We start from the raw sequence: 19360 nt of genomic DNA on the forward strand, positions 1-19360 counted from the left end.
CGTGAGAACGACGTCTGTCCACAGCTCAGTCTGATAGCATTTTGGTCGAGATCTCTCGAGACCGTGTTTCTTCCTGTTTATCCAGTTTTGAGATTAAACTGACATTACTGACGACAACGCTCTGCATCACAGCCAACATCTGGACAGGGGTGAGAAAGAAAGTGTATTCGTCGAGTCTTGGATTAAACATCTGGAGAGCTTAGCTGATCATTTAGTTATTTTGATATATGCACTTTTTATTTTTGCATTGCTGTTTATAAATATCATGTTAACAAGTTTTGGTTTTATAATTGTGAACTGGTCTTCTTCTACTTTTCCACTGGTGTCCACGTCGTAGGTCATTTTCTTCTTCTTCCCTTTTTCGTCTTTGATTTTTCTGGTGTTAACTGTTAAGTCTCCACATCCACAACAAACAGACGTGCACCCACTGATTATTAACTCTGGAGTCTATTTTTGAAAACCTCTGCTGTCTAAAAAGCTGTTCACTGCAGGATAGCACGCCAGAGCAGAGTGACGAGCTTTCAACTTTAGCCTTCCTCGTACGTCTGTGCCCCGAGTTTCTCTTTCCTGGCGTCTCAGTCTCTCTCCGTGTGAGACATCACCTCTCTGCTGCCGCCGGCCTTTCTGTGGCAGCCGTCGGCACTGCTGGGCTGTCACGTCGGCCCTCTCTTCTCTGCCGCTCGTCCCCCACTGCCCCCCACCCTATCTTTATCCCGTCTTCCCTCTTCCACTCTCCATGTGTCTTGTCAGTTGTGTTTGGCAACGGTGTCATTATCGGGCAGCCCATATCACACCTCCTCCAATGAGCTGTCTGTCTGCTCCCCGTCTGTCTCTCGCTCTACTTTCCTCTCTCCTTTTCAGTCCCCCTGCTAGCTCGCGGTGGCTGTGTGTCACCTTTATACCCGAGACGTTCTGTCCCTCACCCACGTTACCCATAATGCCTTGCACAGCTGCCACTTTATCATCATGTCCTGCAGCTTGTCCTCAAGCTGGAATAATGTGAATGATGTGAGCGTGCTGTGAGAGTTGACCAGTATGTTTTATTTTATTTTATTTTTTTTAGACAACAACACTGATGTTGCTGATTGTCAGTAAGTGGAGACACTAAACGTCAATATTTGGAAACATTTACAGTTAAAAATCTTTGGGCCAAAATTTAGAAGAGCTCAAAACTTAGTTTCAGGTTTTAAATAACAACAATAGCGAGACATTCAAAGTCAGGCTGCTTTTTATTGATAACTACTGTAGTAATATATGAACTCATTGCAAAAATAGCTATTTATGATTACACTGCCGATTCTGGTTACATTGTAGTTAGGGATGCACCGATACCGGTGGTATCGGTGGTATCGGTACCGATACTGGTATCGGTATCGGTGCCGATACTGGTATCGGTATCGGGGCCGATACTGTGAAATGTGTGTGTACTCATACTCGTAAAAGTTAACCGATACCATCAACCGATACCAACTTATTTCATTAGTCAGAGGGTGGCTTGTCATTTCTGTTGTAGTTTTTTAGATTGGCCACTAGGGGGACATCCCGCGCTAAACAGGCACAGGGTTAGGCGAGTGAGACTGGCAGCTCCAGATAAAAAAGAGAAACTGGAGGCTGCTATAGCTAGGCTAAACAAAATGTCAGTAGTGTGGAACAGCCAACTTTAACTCAGGTTTTGGAAAAGCAATGAAAAATGTCAAGAGAAAATCCACGGGCAGTTTAAATAACAGAGGCTCGACTCATTTTATCGCTCTGGATGACCAGCCAATGCCGGCCGTGGAAAACAGAGGATCGCACCGTCTTCTCAGCATACTCGAGCTGCGATATGAAATATAATAAATGAACAGAAGTGTTTATTTATTATTCTGAAAGCTCGAGACAGTGCCAATAGTTCAGTGATATTTTGTTAAATTACAATGTGGAGACTCTGCAATAATTTAACAGAAGTGCTTATTTTTCACTTTAAACTTTTTTGTGGTCATTTTTATTAAGATTTTATTTTTTATCGGCAGAGAATAAAATAAAACCTGTCTTCCAATTCATTGCATTTGTGTGTGTGTGTGTGTGTGTGGTAGAAGTATCGGTTTTTGTACTCAGTATCGGCAAGTACTCAGATCCAAGTATCGGTATCGTATCGGTTTGAAAAAATTGGTATCGTTGCATCCCTAATTGTAGTAACTGTGGACCCAGATGATGATGATGATGATGATGATGTGCAGTAGCACTAAATAAAAATTTAAAAACATTTACTTTAAGTTTTTACTTGGATCTGAAGTTGTTCTATTTTGACGAGTTAATTTTCGTCTTTGTAAAACACCTCACCGTCTCTCCTGTGCACACCTTCCCCTTCGCTCTTCGTCGACTGCACCGGGTGGGAGACGTGATAAAAGAGCCTTTTCCCAAACGTGGTGACATTATGCTCTGTTTTTATTTTTAACATCCATCCTAAAGTGAGAAATATCCTCTTTCTGTTTCCTCTCATCTGACGATGACTGTGAGCGATCGGTGTGGCCGTGCGACGCACAAATGTAGCCGTGAGCCTCTGTGCACGCCCGTGTGTGTCCACATGTGTCGCTGTTACAGGTGTTTGTTGTATGTGCAGGTACAACATCAAGCTATGGCTTTGCACAGTTAATTAATAATGAATCTCAGCATAATGACTTTTTCAGTGCATCACTGAGGAAATGGGATCAAAATCGCTGCGATCGCCAAGCTGTCACCATCCCTGACGTCGTCGTCCGTCAGCACAACCCCGACACAGACTACCCAAAACAAACAGACATTCAATGACCTCCTTTATCTGCACAGACCCATGTCTGTACGACTGTGTGGGAAGAGTGTTTGACACTTTAGGCACCAGAAAGCTCCCGCCATCGAAATGTTTCGGTTCGGACAAAGTCGCGCCCTGGCGCTACGGAGAAGTGGAGTGTGAAGAGGACATTCAGAGTTCAGCAGAAAGAGTTGTATTAACTTGCAACATGTTGAGGTCGCAGGCTGTGGATTCATTATGTGACTATAACAGCTCATTATCTCACAGAGGACTGGCGACCGCTAACGTCCAACACTCCTGTAATCGTGGATTAGTGCTGACAGTTAGTGTGGGCCGGGCTGGCAGGTGCAACATTCAGGACCGTGATGGTCAGTCTGTGACGCTTTGATCCCACTTTGCACCAATAAAAATAAAATAGTAACAGACAAAAAGATAACATTGTATCTATCACACTATTTGTTCATATTAAACGTAGGGCTGCACGATTTTGCATAAAATGAGAATCACGATTTCTTTGCTTAGAATTGAGATCACGATTCTCTCACGATTTTCTTTCCCAGTATAAATATTTATTGCACTTATTAACTGCACATCAACTTCGTAACAGTTGAGACTGAACATAAAAACAATAAATAAACATAAAAACAACAAATGTCTCACGTTTTGTCGTTGCCGCAAAATGTTGTACTGCTTGAAATTGCGTCTCCACCGTTGCTCGACACTGCGTGTATAGAGCAGGTAGTGCAACAATAGAAAAATAGTTGCGGGACGGCACTGTGTAGCGTTTGTCTAGGGTGTTGATCATTTTCCTAAATCCCTCGTTTTGCACAGTGTTGATGGAGCCATATCTTTGGTCAGGTGATAAGTAACAGCCTCCGTAATTTCTTTGTGCCTGCGGGAGTTCGACGTGTATAGGGAAGCGCTGTATAAGGTTCCCGTTATTGATGTTTGGGTGGTTGACCGGGACGGATTTTCTCCTGTCACTTTCTCGTCATCCCTGACGTGCTCTCCGTTGTTTTTCCTGCTAATTTTAGCAGCTAGCTTCTGTATCACGTGGTATAAGCTCCGCCCTTGTCATTTGTTGAGCAGGAAGAGTGAGCGCTTGTTTTCATGCAGATTACGTCCCGGATCAAAATGCGGTACAATCGTCGTCTTTTTTTTTTTTTTTTTTTTTAAATCGTTGTCATTTGGAAATGAGATCGCACATAAGTATGAATCGAGATCGCGATTTTCTAACGATTAATCGTGCAGCCCTAATTAAACATATTGCAAAGTGTTTAAAGTTGCAGTAATGGCTGCTGCTTTACCTCAGTGGTTGAGGAGGCGACCACAAGCCGTAGAGCCAAATGCATCGTCTTCCACGACTCCCAGCTGTTCGGTCTCCTCTTCAACATAACTGTCGAAAAAAGGATTCCCACCTTTACTTTCACTGCAGACTCGTGACCTGCAACCTTTCACAGAGTGTGGGTCAGACATCGATCGAGAGCGGTGACTGCAGATGGAAAGAGGCAGTTGCATCAGAGCCATTTTTAATTTATTTCATCAGAAGTTTTATAAATAAGAGCGGAAGCTACTGAATCACAACTTCAACAGAGAGCCAGGCTGTCAGTGTGACTGCTGCACTTCATGATACAAAACATATATAGGAGAGAAACCTGTAAGTATATATTTTGAATGAGATGGTAACAGTATGTGTTGGATTATTGATATGTGAACTATTATTGATATAGTTCTGGGTGTGGGTAAGACGACACGGCCTCCACATGCAAAAACATTTTGGGATGATGATTTTTCAGGGGAAAAAGGAAAACTGAGTGTTTTATTTATTTTTTGCTCTTCATGTGAGTCCAAGCTGGAAAAGCACAATTTGGATTGTGATTGCGATGCAAACATTTAAATCCAGGATGTACCATGTGTGTATAAACAGAAGGATAAAGTGGTTGCATGGTGGGTCATATGGGTTCAAAATTAAATCGCAATAATCGTATTTTTGACCACATGGAAGGAAAATGCTGAAAATTTATTAATGCTTGCAGCTTGCAAGCAGCAGCATTTATAAGTGCATGTGAATCCATGGCACACTTCCTAATTCAAAGAGTGCCTGCATGGAAATTATAGTACAGTAGTCCTAAGAGCATTATATCCAGCAGCACACAATAAGTCGAGTGTAAACAGAAAAGTAGTTTTACCTGGAAATTTGACATAGAAATGTAACTTTTCAACACTTCATCATTTCTTTAGTTTACTCCAGCGGTCCCCAACCCCCGGTCCGTGAGTCGTTTGGTACCGGGCCGCGAGAGTTGAGGCTCAGGTGTGAAATGTATAGTTTTCAGGGTTTTTATTGGTTTTCAGCGTGATTTTTTTATCGTTTACTCGGTTTTCCTGGGTCTTTTCACGTGTGTTATGAATAAATCTTCTTTTTTTCGGTACCAGTACTAGTTTTATGTTGTTGTATTTATCCGCGACACCTTAAAGGCCGGTCCATGAAAATATTGTCGGGCATAAACCGGTCCGTGGCGCAAAAAAGGTTGGAGACCGCTGGTTTACTCGATGGTGTGTTAGCCTAAAGCGGCTAAACAAGTTTGTCGTTTCCATGTTGAGCAAGAACGATTTTCTTGCATATTTTGCAAAGTGCTCTGCTTTTCAAGAGGCCGTTGAAGGAGTTTCCTTTCTAAGCACTAAATTGTCACCGGAGGCTTTTGCCCTCAGACATGCCTGGGCCTGAGCGTCGCGGTGACGTTGTGTAGTGAGGTTTTTATATGTACAACTTTACAGTATTATTGCAGCTCCGGTCACATACCAATGTTTCATCGACATAATATTGGTCAGTTTTTTAGATTGAGTGTTAACAGTAAGAGAAGGATGGAGATTAATTCATTTCCCACTCCCAGTATAAACCCGCCTCTTCAGGTAAATTTCATAAACACGTAACCTGATTGTTATTGCTTTTTAAAATGATTTCTTTTTCAACGTGAATATGTGTAAAAAGAATAATGGGGGCAGTTTTTTTTAACGTGGTACTTATATTAACGTAACAGTTGCACCATTTGCATTAGAAAAACAAAAATGGACGGTGCTCAGGCGCGGTCGGGGCTCGGCTCAGTCGACCGGTCTCGGCATTCTCTAGCAGATGTTGCACTCAAACGCATAAATACGCGAGCCCTGATTAACAACCACGTTTGTGTTTGAGGTCGTGATATTCGTCCGTCACATGAACAGTCAGATTTAGATCCGTCCAAAATCCTCCTCTCCCGTTTTTGGCTAGACGGTGACCTCTGCGTCACTCGGGGACGTTCCTCTGTGACTTCCTTTGTAGGTGTGCGTGTGTGTGTGTGTGGCCTTGTCTTTCAGCTGGGAGCTCCTGATTGTGTGACACCCATGTGCGGCAGATGAGACGGCCTGTCAGTCAGCTGTGGCCTGGCTGCTCTTTGAAGGCCAGGCCAGGGGGCGAAGAGGTGCCGCAAATGGCCTGTGAAGTTTACATACACTGCCCACTGCTAAACAGATTAGCTCTAATGAAGTGTCTAATGTCGGGGCCACTGGCTGACATAATCCTGCCTGGCAGCCCGGCCCCTTGGCTGCCAGAAAAGCCGCCCTCCCTCCAGCCCTCTCTTCCGCCCTCGCATGGCCTCTGCTGCCACCCAGGGCGACTCCACACGGGGAGGTGCCCACTGTTAATCACGCTGGACAGTGTGCGATCTGACATGCAAATGTAGGTCATTGCATATGTAAATGTGTGATTACGAGGCTGGCATGCCAGGACACATTAGCGAGACTGTGCTCTCAGCAGGCGGTTGTCACAGCGCTTTAGAGGCTCATGCTAACATTTGTCAAGCTACCACGCAGCGAATGAAAGCAATGCCCTCTTGTCCTCCCAGCTCCATCCTTTGCTCTCTCTCCCTCTCTGTCCATCCAACTGCAACTTTGCATCAGTGCTTCTGTCACATTATGCGAAATCATCCCCCAATATGGTTGCATTTTCAGTGCAACACACCTTGGAGATAATAATGAGTATGTGTAGGTTTAATTTAACTAACTCTTCATAAAATGTATGGATATAGATCTTTCAGTCATCTGTCAGTGTTTTCCGTGTTGTCGTAGTGAATCCTCGTAGTCCCTCCTTCAGACGTACGGTTGTGTTGAAGGGTTTGTCGTGGATTGTGGAAGAGTGCATCATCTGTGAGTCCTGACAGCTCGGGATGACGGCGGCGTCACGCTGAAAAATGCACACACCTCAGCGGTGTTAATTGGGCAGGGCATTTGATTGGCTCGCGCCTCTTCCTTTGGCTGTCAGCTGCAGAAAAACATTGAAACGCATGAATCGGTGCACCCCCCCCTCAAAAAAAAAAAAAAAAAAAAATCATCCATTCTAGTGTTAACAATCCAGTTTGATATTGTGCTTCTCATTGTCTGAATTTCATGCCTTTTTATTCTTATTTTACTTGTTTTTTTGCAGAAATGTTATGATTTGAATAAATATTTCAGGTCATTTCTTCCTGATATATTCGTTGGCTTTAAGTGTTTTTACTTTAACGATACCTCGTGCCTCTCTCAGGTGAGTCAGCTGCATCGTGTATGTTTTTCAGTGGGTGCCCACTGTAACTTTGTAGAGCGAACAGCTGTAATGACACACCCTTCCTGTGTGTTTTAGCACCCAGCAGATTCATTTTTGACCCTCTCCACCTTTTTATTTCCCTCCCCTCGATCCCAGGTCACTCGCGCCCCGAGCTGCTCCCACAGCAGCGCTGGTGACATACAGCATTCTGATATCTGTCACCTTGTGTTTGTTCCTGCTGACGCCTTTTACAAGTTTACCAAAAGGCTGGAAAGGTCACACAGCACGCTATGTGTATTATTCACACATTATATCCAAGGGGCTCATTCTGGTTTATTTTTGAGTGTTTTTAATTGCAGAGGTGAGTGACTCAGTAGGTACAATCACTCACGCAGTGAGGAGAGGTGTGGAGCACTTTGTTCTGTGGCCCAGTGCCAGACTGTCAGTGATGGGACTCGACAGATGAAGGGAGAGGATTTCGCGGGTGCCGTTTGATCAAACACACAAACAGAAAAAACATTAAATAATATGAAGCCTATATTTATTATTTCCCCGTCGTCATGCTCTGCTCTGTTTTTGCTACAGAACAGCGTGTTAGCCTCCCTAGATGTCGCAAGGTGTAAGTGCACGCTCTAATACAATATCATGTTACTGTAGCAATAAAGCGTTACATTTGGCAACATGTTACCGTTTTGCTACCTGCAAAAAGTTGAATTGATTAAACAAAGCATTTAATGTGGCAGATCTCTGGGGATTTGTGCGTACGCGTGTAAATAAGAAAGTAAAGATTATCCTTAGTTAACCCTTTAAAACCGGTCAGAGCAGCACGCTCTGTTTTGCGTAACTATTTTTAAATCCCAGTAGCTCTGCAACCACGTGAGCTAGCGCAATAATTTTTTTTGCATATGAAACCGGAGGAGTTGTACTTACATCTTATGCCATCAGCTTGTCCTCGGTCACAGTTTCCTTCCACATATAGTTTTGCAAAAACTGCATAAAAACCACTTGCAGCAACAAAAACATAATATTCCAGAAACACGCTTTGCCGATCCGATCAGCTGTTCATAACACTTCCTACGTCCATCAGCGTGAACTATCGCATGTCCGCCATGACCTGCCCGAAACCGGAAGTGACGTCATTTTGCAGAAATGTAGTTTTTTACCATCAGGGCCTCATGAGCCTATACTGGTGTTTTTAAAAGTTATCTTTGACTTTATGACTTTCTGTGTGGTTTCTGGGATGCTTAGGACTCATATTGCACTGCTGGAAATAGTTTATTTTGATGCACATGCTGCTTTTTTGCAAATTTGCATTATAATATTTATTTTCGTTTTTCCTGCAGTATATAAAAATTGGTGTATTTCAAAAATAAAACTATGAAGACACTCAAAATAAATTTCCTGTGGTGGGAAACTATTTTGTGCAACTTTTTTGTATTTACAGTTTTGAGGGATAAGCCTCTTAAATTTCTCTAACTAGAAATATATGTTAAAAAACAAAAACGATTTTCAATTTTTTTTGTAGTTTATTGCACTTTTTTGCAATTTATGTAATTACTATGCACTTAATGCAGACATATTCTTAAAATCTGGGCTGTAATGGTTGTATTGATGTATAGCAACTTGAAATGCTCCCAAAAATGGCTCCACAGCATGTAAACATATAATATAACCTCTGGCGGACTTGGTTCTATGGTCGGTCTTAAAGGGTTAACAGTCTTCAGTGTGACTCTGCGAATGATCGTCCTTGAAGACCTTTATGAGCATCTTTGGCAGCGTCTAACCCACGTCCTCCAGCCCTCGTTTTTTTAATCTTTCAGTAATGCACAGATGGTTTCACCTCAGTGACAAACTAGCGGCAACAGCAAAAATCCTGCAAACACTTTGTTTTTTATTTGTTTTTCTCTTACACAGAGAAAGAGAGAGTGTGTGCACGTGTTCATGGACTGATATCATGCGTGAGTAGTTACTAGTTGCATTTTTCCTGTTTCCTCCAGAAACCGTTGCAGCCAGATATGGGCCATAATTCACTGGCTAACTTCCAGATTGAGAAGAAGATCGGACGCGGCCAGTTCAGCGAGGTGTACCGAGCGAGGTATCTGCTGGACAACACGTCTGTGGCCCTGAAGAAAATTCAGGTGAGGAGCGTAAAAGCAGCGACACGTTTAGTTAAATCTGTCACGAGGCCAATGCTGATATATTCACACCAGCGGGTGTTTCGGTCCTTGAAGCTCACCTCAGCCGTACACGGAGCATTTACAGTAGAAGCTCACATATAAATGCTGCGGCTGTTTCTGGACAAACACAGCTCGGCCACACTCGCTGAGCTCGACTTGTCACGATGTGGAGAAATTAAAGAGAATGTAATTGTGATTGTGTTAGTGCCGCCAGAGCGGTCAGCGTTCAACAAAGTCACATTTGTGAGTTGTTTGCCTGTGAAGTGCAGTTTGACTCACAGTGTGACTCTGCACTTGTGTGACTCTGCACTTGTGTGACTCTGCACTTGTGTGACTCTGCACTTGTGTGTATCTGCACTGGCAGTATCTGTGGTATTCACTGCCTTCTACACTCGCACACACTGATAAGAGGACACGTTGTGTACACACACACACACACACCTCAGATATGCGGGCTTGTTACTCAGATATGAAACACCTGTAGACACTCCAGCGCCACCCTCTAGATAACAGTAACCGTGTTCTCTGTTTAGTGTTTTTTTCCACCCGTAGTTTTCTGCATGTCTCCATCTTACATTTTTTGAATATGTCATAACACCTCCTCTCTGTCCTCTCTCACCCTCTCTCTCTCTCTCCCCTTTTGATCTCTTGATAGATATTCGACTTGATGGATGCCAAAGCTCGGCAAGATTGCATCAAAGAGATAGATCTCCTTAAGGTAAAGAACCAGAGAAGAGGGAGACGGCGCCATGCGCTGCGCTCTGTTCTCTTAAGGTGCCTCAGCTGAGACCTTCTACCACATGAAAACAATTGATCTGCACCAGACGGCGTGGATCTGTGTGTGCGTGCGTTTCCTCGGATTGATACAAATGCAGAGGGGTGTTGGAGCATTTGTGCACACGAGTGAGAATGTGAATAAGTGTGTGTGTGTGTGCGTGCAGAGGTACAGCAGTGTTAAATCCCCCCAGGCGCACATCGGCTCCTTTTTAATGCCAAAACTATGTTTTTTTGTGTTGTTGTTTTTTAACAATCTTTTTGTAATGTTTAAAACCAGCCAACAGCGCATCAGCACGGAGATGCAGCAGCGTCTCTCATGTGTCTCCTCACTTTGCTTAATTTAGCTTTACTGTTTTCTCTTTGTGCAATGAAGTTTTTGTGCTTATTAAACCACCTTTAACACGTGTCAGCCGGGCTGCTCTTAAGCACTAATGAACAAACTAACGACAGCTCCGATGTCTTTCCTGTCGGAGAGATCCTAGATGTGTGTCAGAATCCTGCCTGTGTTATCTGTGTGTGTGTGTGTGTGTGTGTGTGCAGCTCTGGCAGCCCTATCTGTAGCTTTCCTTCACGGACGCGTGTGCACTGCAGGCAGTTTGGGCTCATATGTACGCTCAGACGTACACATTAGACAGAAACACAAAACACAACCAATTAGTTTGTGCCACTCAGACTTCATTGGAGCTCCCGGGGCTTTTTGGGCCAATCAAAGACAACGATACTCTGATGCAGACGAGACCGGGCTGTAATCTGAGTAGCAGACTGTGGAGTCGATGGCAGAAGACAGCAGGGTTTTCCTGTTTGTAGTCCTGACCTCCTAAAAGGGGTCAGGACAGAGTTAAACGTTACACTGACCCCAGTGACCGTGTCTCTCGTTTCCTGTATGCAACGCCTACATTTCTGCTTCCCTTTAATCGTCTTTGAATCTATAGAATTTATTTCTCCCGTCTCGGCTGCTTTTGCTTTTTTTGATTTTCCATTTTCTCCTTCGCTGCCTTGTTTCCTTCATCCGTTTTCTTTCCTTCTTTTTTATCGTACGAGCTGATTCTTGGTAAACACGGAGCTGTGCCTGGCCCCGGCTGCCCAGCCAGCCTGATAATAAAGGACTGAGTGAGAGAGAGAGTCCTTCTCCCTTATCCTCCACTAGACAGGCCAACAGGAGACAGAGCCAAATCAGAATAATGAGAGGCACACTGGCATGGTTCGACTGGAGTGACGCACAGTCGCCCATGATCACGCACGCACACACACACACACTCTGCTGAGACCTTTCAACAGTATGTCTGTTTGTTTGTTTGTCTGTCTGTGTTTGTGTCTGCTCATTCATCTGTTATTTCTCGCTGTGGCATGATGACTTCAACTCGAGAATCTCACTTCTCCTTCTGTCCTTTTGTCTAAATTTTTCCTGATGGGAATGTTGGTTGTAGGAAGAGCCAGCGCTCTGCCGCTCTGATGATTTCACCATTCTTGATATCTAAGAACGGCGTATTCCTCTTACTTACGGTTACTGTCTTGGGTCGTATTCTGATTAATTGTCTTCCCTAATGAGCAGTGAAAGGCTGTTGTGATGTCAGATTTATCAGATTGTGCTGTTGGTGGACAGTTCAGTGGAGGACATGTTATCAAACCTCACGTTTAATTCTCCACCGTGTCGTGATCCAATAAGGCAAAGGCAGCTGAAGCTCTTGTGCTATACGCTGCCATATTTGAACAATATGCCCGGGTTTTATCTTGTTCTCTGTACGAGCAATAATATATTCTTTAACCCTTTAAAACCGGTCGGAGCAGCACGCTCTGTTTTGCGTAGCTACTTTTAAATCCCGGTAGCTCTGCAACCACGTGAGCTAGCGCAATAATTTTTTTTGCATATGAAACCGGAGGAGTTGTACTTACATCTTATGCCATCAGCTTGTCCTCGGTCACAGTTTCCTTCCACATATAGTTTTGCAAAAACTGCATAAAAAGCACTTGCAGCAACAAAAACATAATATTCCAGAAACACGCTTTGCTGATCCGATCAGCTGTTCATAACACTTCCTACGCTGGAATAGACGTCAGCGCGAACTTTTGCATGTCCGCCATGACCTGCCCAAAACCGGAAGTGACGTCATTTTGCGGAAATGTAGTTTTTTTTACCATCAAGGCCTCATGAGCCTATACTGGTGTTTTTAAAGGTTATCTTTGACTTTATGACTTTCTGTGTGGTTTCTGGGATGCTTAGGACTCATATTGCACTGCTGGAAAGAGTTTATTTTGATGCATATGCTGCTTTTTTGCAAATTTGCATTATAATATTTATTTTCGTTTTTCCTGCAGTGTATAAAAATTGGTGTATTTCAAAAATAAAACTATGAAGACACTCAAAATAAATTTCCTGTGGTGGGAAACTATTTTGTGCAACTTTTTTGTATTTACAGTTTTGAGGGATAAGCCTCTTAAATTTCTCTAACTAGAAATATATGTTAAAAAAACAAAAAACAATTTTCAATTTTTTGTAGTTTATTGCACTTTTTTGCAATTTATGTAATTACTATGCACTTAATGCAGACATATTATTAAAATTTAGGCTGTAATGGTTGTATTGATGTATAGCAACTTGAAATGCTCCCAAAAATGGCTCCACAGCATGTAAACATATAATATAAGCTCTGGCGGACTTGGTTCTATGGTCGGTCTTAAAGGGTTAAACATTAAAATATACTTTAAATGTGTTTTATTATGTGTGTTTCATCCACCCTTCTTCTAACAAGCTAAAGTGGATTATTTTTACATTCGGTGAAGTGGAAAACACGTTAGTGGAACGCAAACTCTTCCTTTCTGCCGGAGAGGCCGAGTAAACGCCGATTCCCATCTAAACGAAGCGTTTCCATTCCTACCAGCTGCTTTCCTGTTGGCGTCTAATTTCATTTATAATTACGCTGTTATTTAATTTGCTAGCATGCTTAATTTTGTGCCATCACGTTACATTAGTCAGCGTCTCGTTCTTCTTTGGAGCACATCACCAGCTCAACAAATATCTCACATCGAGTCGTGCATGATTAAGTAATTACACACACCGGTGGGTCTCAGCCAGCATGTGTAATTACATAATCATGCGAGACTCTATGCGATATTTCCCAACGAATGGCTGTTGCATTGCAGTAAGGTCCCATCCATCATTTACATAAACATCTGCATGCGAACATATCTGTATCCTTCGCCTGGGGTTGAAGTTGTGGGAGAGGAGCGGGGCGAGGAGGGGAGGGAGAACTTGTCATCGCTCCTCGGCTGTGCTGCAGCGCCGAGCCGTGCAGAACTGCCACTCCGAGCCAAAAATACATCTGGCGAGAGAGGACAAGGGAGGGAGAAGGAAAGATGGAGACATGAGGAAGGGAGCGGGAGAACAAATGAGAGAGGGGAATGTGGAAGGATGCAGAGATGGAGTGGAGAGTATAGCGTACTGTACTGTACTGTGCTCCTCTCAGCATCATCCAGAGCATGAACATTTCTTTAATCACAGCACAGAAAGCAGAGCGGAGGACGCGTGTCACACCACTCCGTCTGCTCACATCACCGCCGCAACTCTTCGCACAGCACCGCCGCTTCCCTCCCCCTCTGCTCCAACTCGGCTCACCGTGCCGCTCTCCTGTTCTTTCTTCCTTCCTCACCTTTGTTCTCGTTCCCTAGCTCTTCACCTTGCCCTGTCTCCATCATCCGCCTTGCTTGTCTGTGTCACTGTGTCATTTGCTTGTTCCTCTTCACTGCTCCTCCCCCCTCCCCCCTTTCCCTTCTTGCTCTGGATGGATTGAAACTTTTTGTTTACTACAAGGAATGCTGTTCCTGCCTTATTGACCAACCAACAGGAAGGAATCTCAGCTGCAGCAGAGGCTGGGATGCTTGTTTTTCTGACTGCCAGCCGTGTCAGCCTGTCAGGCGTGCGTGTGTGTGCGTGTGTGTGTGTCTGTCTCACACATGAGTTGTTGTCATCAGAGACAGGGGGCTGTTGTGACATGTCAGCCAGCTTTGTCACACTTGGGGACTAAACCTTCTCATTAGGTCCACATGTATGAATCCCATGTACGGTTTAAACAGTCTTGTTTTAATTGGCGGTCAAAGTTCATGACACAAACCTGTGTTTGTTACCGTCAGGCTCATTTTATATAAATGGTGTAATAAGTTTGCAAGACGCCTGAGGAATGTGACCATGTCGGTTCTTAATGTGACAAGTGTCACCAGCGAGTCTTATTTTTGCTTTTTATGCTTCCTGAATGACACGTCTGTCTTTTTCTTTCCCCCCTGTCAGCAATTGAACCATCCCAATGTGATAAAATACCACGCGTCTTTTATTGAGGACAATGAGCTGAACATAGTACTGGAGCTAGCAGATGCTGGAGACCTCTCTCGTATGATCAAGGTAAGAAAGTCTTTACAGCAGCTGCACGTCTAAGACAGCAGGAAGAACAGCTGATTTGCGAAATATTTTGAACATTCAGCCCAGGAGCTGTTAAGGACACAGGCTGTGTGGTTCTTCAGATGCAGCAAAAATCCTGTAGTTTTATTTTTCACGAGGGAGTGATGGTGCCAGCGCTGATTGTTTGTAGTTTTTTGGTTTTAAACGACTTTACTCGACCCGAGTCACAAATACAGCATCGACTCTTCACAGCGGTGTTTATAATTAGGAGCAGTTTCACCTTAAAGGTACAGTAATAGGATATTGTACTTTTAAATATACACTGATTAGTGTTTAGTTATATCTTCCAATAACTATTTGTAAACTTAAAAATACTGTATTTTTCGGCCCATAAGGCGCACCAGATTATAAGGCACATTAAGTGAAACAAGCGTTAGCGTTCATCCTCCAGCTTCACTGTGCTAATGTTATGCTAACATAGCTGTGTAGCTAGCGATCACGTAGCACATCATTATATACCAGCTAGCCCAACTTCAGTAACCCTACAAACATCACTGCTGTCTAGTTTTCTGTCTTCATTCATGTTGGAAGTGATAGCAGAGCTGTACGTTTGAATTTTTCAGAAATCTCTCAGTCAGAACATGCTATATCATTTTTAGGTGGAAGCTAGCGAGCTAACTTCCTGCTAGCGAGCTAACTTCCTGCTAACTTCTAACTCTGTTAAATGTTATAAACTCTGTTTTCATGGATGTCTGGATGTTAAACTTAATTGTTACACCTGGTAAAGCAGCAACGCTGATCATTTTATTAAAGATGAAAGAATTTAGACAGTTTTTAACTCTCAGTGATGCCGCAGTGTTCGTTTGACTTTGGGACCTGAGAGACGGAGTTTAGGACCCTGATTACTCCGCGAGGCTCTTGACTACAGTAGCTGTAATGCTCCAAAATCCATCAGGCGCTGCGGCTTTGTAGCAACCAAAGTCGTACTAAAACATTTTTGACAGATTTCTGAGCGCCGTGTAGCACATAAAATCAGTTCGAGGTCGGTAAGCACAACCAGAATTCATACATAAGGCGCACTGTCGATTTTTGAGATAATTAAGGATTTTAAGTGCACCTTATAGTGCAGAGAATACGGTACACATGAGTGGCACTGACTGTTGCCCTGTCATCTTAAATACAGTGGCTGAGATGGACAACGGTGCGTTTTAATTTAAAGATCATAAATAGGTGTTTCAAACTATATGTGACCATTTAACAGTTGTGCAGGTATTTATTTCATTTTGAAAGAGAGCGTTTTCAGAGTTTTACAGCCTCCTTCAGACTGTAGATGTGTTGAGGTGGACTACAGATGCACACAGCAGGAGCAGATCCACTGCAGACATTGCAGCAGTGTTGTGTTCGTGCTCTGGGTTGGGCTACAGTGCAGAGAATGACTTCAGAGATACACAACTGATCGCACAGTATGAAGTCAGGATGAATAATACCTGGTCACAATAATAGCCGGTCAAACACGGCATCGTTTGGTGTCAGAAGGAATTACCGGCAAAGAGGCAAATAAGTGCTGACTGTGCGTTATAATTACAAGATTAGCAAACGTTTTATTTGACTGAAGGAATGAAGCCAGGAAGTCTGTGGTCTCCTGTCGTTACAGGATTTGGACTTGCTGGACATTGAGTCAATGTGAATCATCCATTCCTTTCTGAAACTAAACACTAGCTAGCACCGGGCCTCCCACAGCCTCCTTTTATCTCAGCACCACATGTTGGTGTTTGCCACAGCTGTGAAATAGACATGGTTAAAAAAACAAGCAATGATTATTGGTCATAAAGGCCAAGCGAGTGCGGTTTGTAATAGGATACTGCATCAGACGTTTAGGAGAAGCTGTGTTTTAGTTATGTTTTAATGAGTTTTGATGACATTAACATTAAAATCTGCGTACAGGGTCAAGAGGTTTTAGTTCTGCGTTCAGGAAACCAAAGAAAAATTCATTATCAAATTTACAAGTCAATTCAAGTTTAATTTCAATTCATGAAAATTGAAAAAAGTTCAAATTAGGGTTCAAAACTGCGTTTTCTGAAACACTGGCTGAACGTCACCTTCGTTGTCTCTGCATCTCATGTTTGAGCCAACAGACTCTGGAAGGAAGCTAACACCAAGCAGCGTTCACAGTGACTTTAAGTTGACATAGCGGGACATTGAACAGTGTGTTGTGGTTGACTAACCTGTCAGCCTGTAACGTACGAAGTGGTTTAACTTGCAGTCGAGAGAAAGAGCGTCAAAAAAACAAGAAACGAGGTGAAGCCAGAAAAAGGCAAAAAGTTCACGGTGAACTGTTCGTCGAGTGACCACGGGAGGCTCCTGAAGCAGGTTGCTGGTTAGAACACAGAAATATGGCAGAAACACATTTTTATAGCCTCATACAAGGAAAAAAACAGTCTGTGGATGCATCTTCCTCTCCACGTTTGGAGCCTCGGTTAATCACCAGGCTCTTTATTGCATGTCTAAAAAGTCAACACAACAGCACCAACAATCGAACACTGAGGCCTCAAAACAGGGACAAACCAGCGTCGTAGTTGCCACACATAGAAATGAATCATTGGTTTTAATGTAAATGTAATGATAAAAATATTCTGTGCACAAATGTTTTTTTTGTTGTTGTTTTTTACTACACGACTACGATTTTTATGCCATGTGACCCTCCTGTCAGTCCTCCTGGATGGAGACAATTACCGGATGGATTTGTCTCCATCTGGGCTCAAACCAGTACACTATGGAAACACTCACTTTGTTAAGTGTTTACACGTCCGAGAACAAATGTCTGATTTATTTATTTATCTTTTTCATTTGCAGTTCAATTCAGTTTATTTGAGGTTTTATGCGTTTCTGCATCAGTACCTGAACGACTGTTCCCTTCACAAGCGCCGACCAATAAGCTAAATGCAGAGTGAAATTCAGATCAAATGTGTAATAGCATTAAGCACATACTGTGTTGCTTTGATCCACACCATCGTGCATTAAGCCTCAGCCTGTTAGCTTTCTCTGCGCAGGAACTGAACAGGATTGTTCAGAAGTAGCAGTGATTATATCCCAGGCTCACCCTCGTCTTTGAGCTCGACCAAACCTCCCGTTATTATAAAAACCTGCCAGTATAGCAAATTAGTGGCGTGCATGTAAAAAGCCCGGTCTTCTCCCATGCATAAATGATGCTGCAGCGTTGTATCAGCACAGCTCGACAAGCTGTTTGCAGTCATACTCAGCAGCTCCACATCCGCATAGTTCAACACAGCAAATTAGGAGAGGCGAAGATTAGTGGTACAAGAGAGTGAACATGGCAGGCTCAGCAGCACACACACGCAGATATATATCCGGTGCACATACACTCGATACATATGGCGCACTGTGTAAGCAAACAATATACGAGCATGCCACCAAATGTTCAGAGATGCACTTTACAGAGACGTAACGCGGCAGTCTGCAGAGGTGAGACGACCAACCGCGGAGCGTCACCTCTATCTTAGCTAAGCTGCCGAGGACGCTGGGAGCTGTGTCACATCCTTATGGCTGCTGACAACACACGCTCACGTGTACACGCCTCTTCTCTGCACCATTTGTCTTCTGCACCGCTCTGAATGATATGTTTTTGCAGTGTAACAGTGGCAGTCCAGAGGTGCGTGCCAGGGCTCAGTGGCCCCCCCCTGCGTGGCCATAATGTGAAGTAAACACATAAGTACAGTGTGCCATATGTAAAGCAGACGCACCCCCCATGCACGAGTTTAACATTTTTTATTCTGTTTGATTTCTCGTCCTCCACGCTGCTCTAACATATTCTCTCTCTCTCTCCCTCACTTCTCTATTACTCTCTCTCTTTCTGACCATCTCAGAATTCAAATGAAATCAAATGGTCCTTGATTTGCATGCACTTACAGAATATTGCATGTGCAGTGTTTGCTGTTAAAGGCGTGGAGAAGAGCGCGGTGGTGGTGTCGGTGGGCGTCTATGTGCTCCCCCATTGACATCAAACGGTCCTCTGATATGGAAATGGGAGGGCAAAGGAAGAATGGCTCCTCACTGAGGCTTTGTTTGGATGTAGGCCAAGGTCTATCCCTCCCTCTCTCCTTCCATCCATCTCCATCCTTCCTTTCTTCCTAACCTTAATTTTCTGCATCCCTCACCTGCATCGTTTCCTTTACTGGCTCCCATTGTGTTTACACTCTCACATCTTACATTTCCTCTTTTTTTTAAATCTCTTTTTATATTCTGCAATAATTAACAGCCCTATCCTGTGACTTGCTTCTTCTTCACTGATGATCACGTTCTTCTGTGTGGCACAAACGCAGAAACGGTCGGGATGCACAGATTGCATAATGCAGCGATATCAAACATCAGACGTTTGGCTCGCTGAAATTGTTCACGTTGACTGATTTTAACATATCGACAAACAAGATTGTTGTCACAGTGTCAGGGGCGTATTTTTAGTTGTAGCATGATTTCCACTTTGTTTGCTAAATGTTTCAGATGAAATGTGATGAAGATGGGAACGACCTTAAAACTGCAGCTTGTTACTAAATAAAGAGCCCAGCCTAAAGCTAGGTGTGACTGTGTAAACAGAAACATGTTTACAAACAGAAAATAAGGAAACAAAAGACGTTTATTGATGATCCTTTTAAGCATTGCTGTTGCCCCTGAAGTTT

The 19360-nt window shown here is 43.4% G+C and overlaps 1 protein-coding gene across 1 annotated transcript in view; it reads left to right on the forward strand.

Annotated features, from left to right (window-relative positions):
- Positions 1-19360, forward strand: part of nek7 (NIMA-related kinase 7) — a 68953-nt gene that overhangs the window by 28476 nt on the left and 21117 nt on the right. Inside the window, exons 3-5 of the mRNA XM_087830441.1 lie at positions 9320-9460; positions 10155-10217; positions 14559-14669. Of these exons, the coding sequence (XP_087686567.1) occupies positions 9320-9460; positions 10155-10217; positions 14559-14669 (315 nt within the window). The remainder of the gene's footprint in view (positions 1-9319; positions 9461-10154; positions 10218-14558; positions 14670-19360) is intronic.

The sequence above is a fragment of the Neolamprologus brichardi genome, chromosome 17, assembly GCF_056152115.1.
Source record: "Neolamprologus brichardi isolate AB-2024 chromosome 17, ASM5615211v1, whole genome shotgun sequence".
Classification (NCBI taxonomy): Eukaryota; Metazoa; Chordata; class Actinopteri; order Cichliformes; family Cichlidae; genus Neolamprologus; species Neolamprologus brichardi.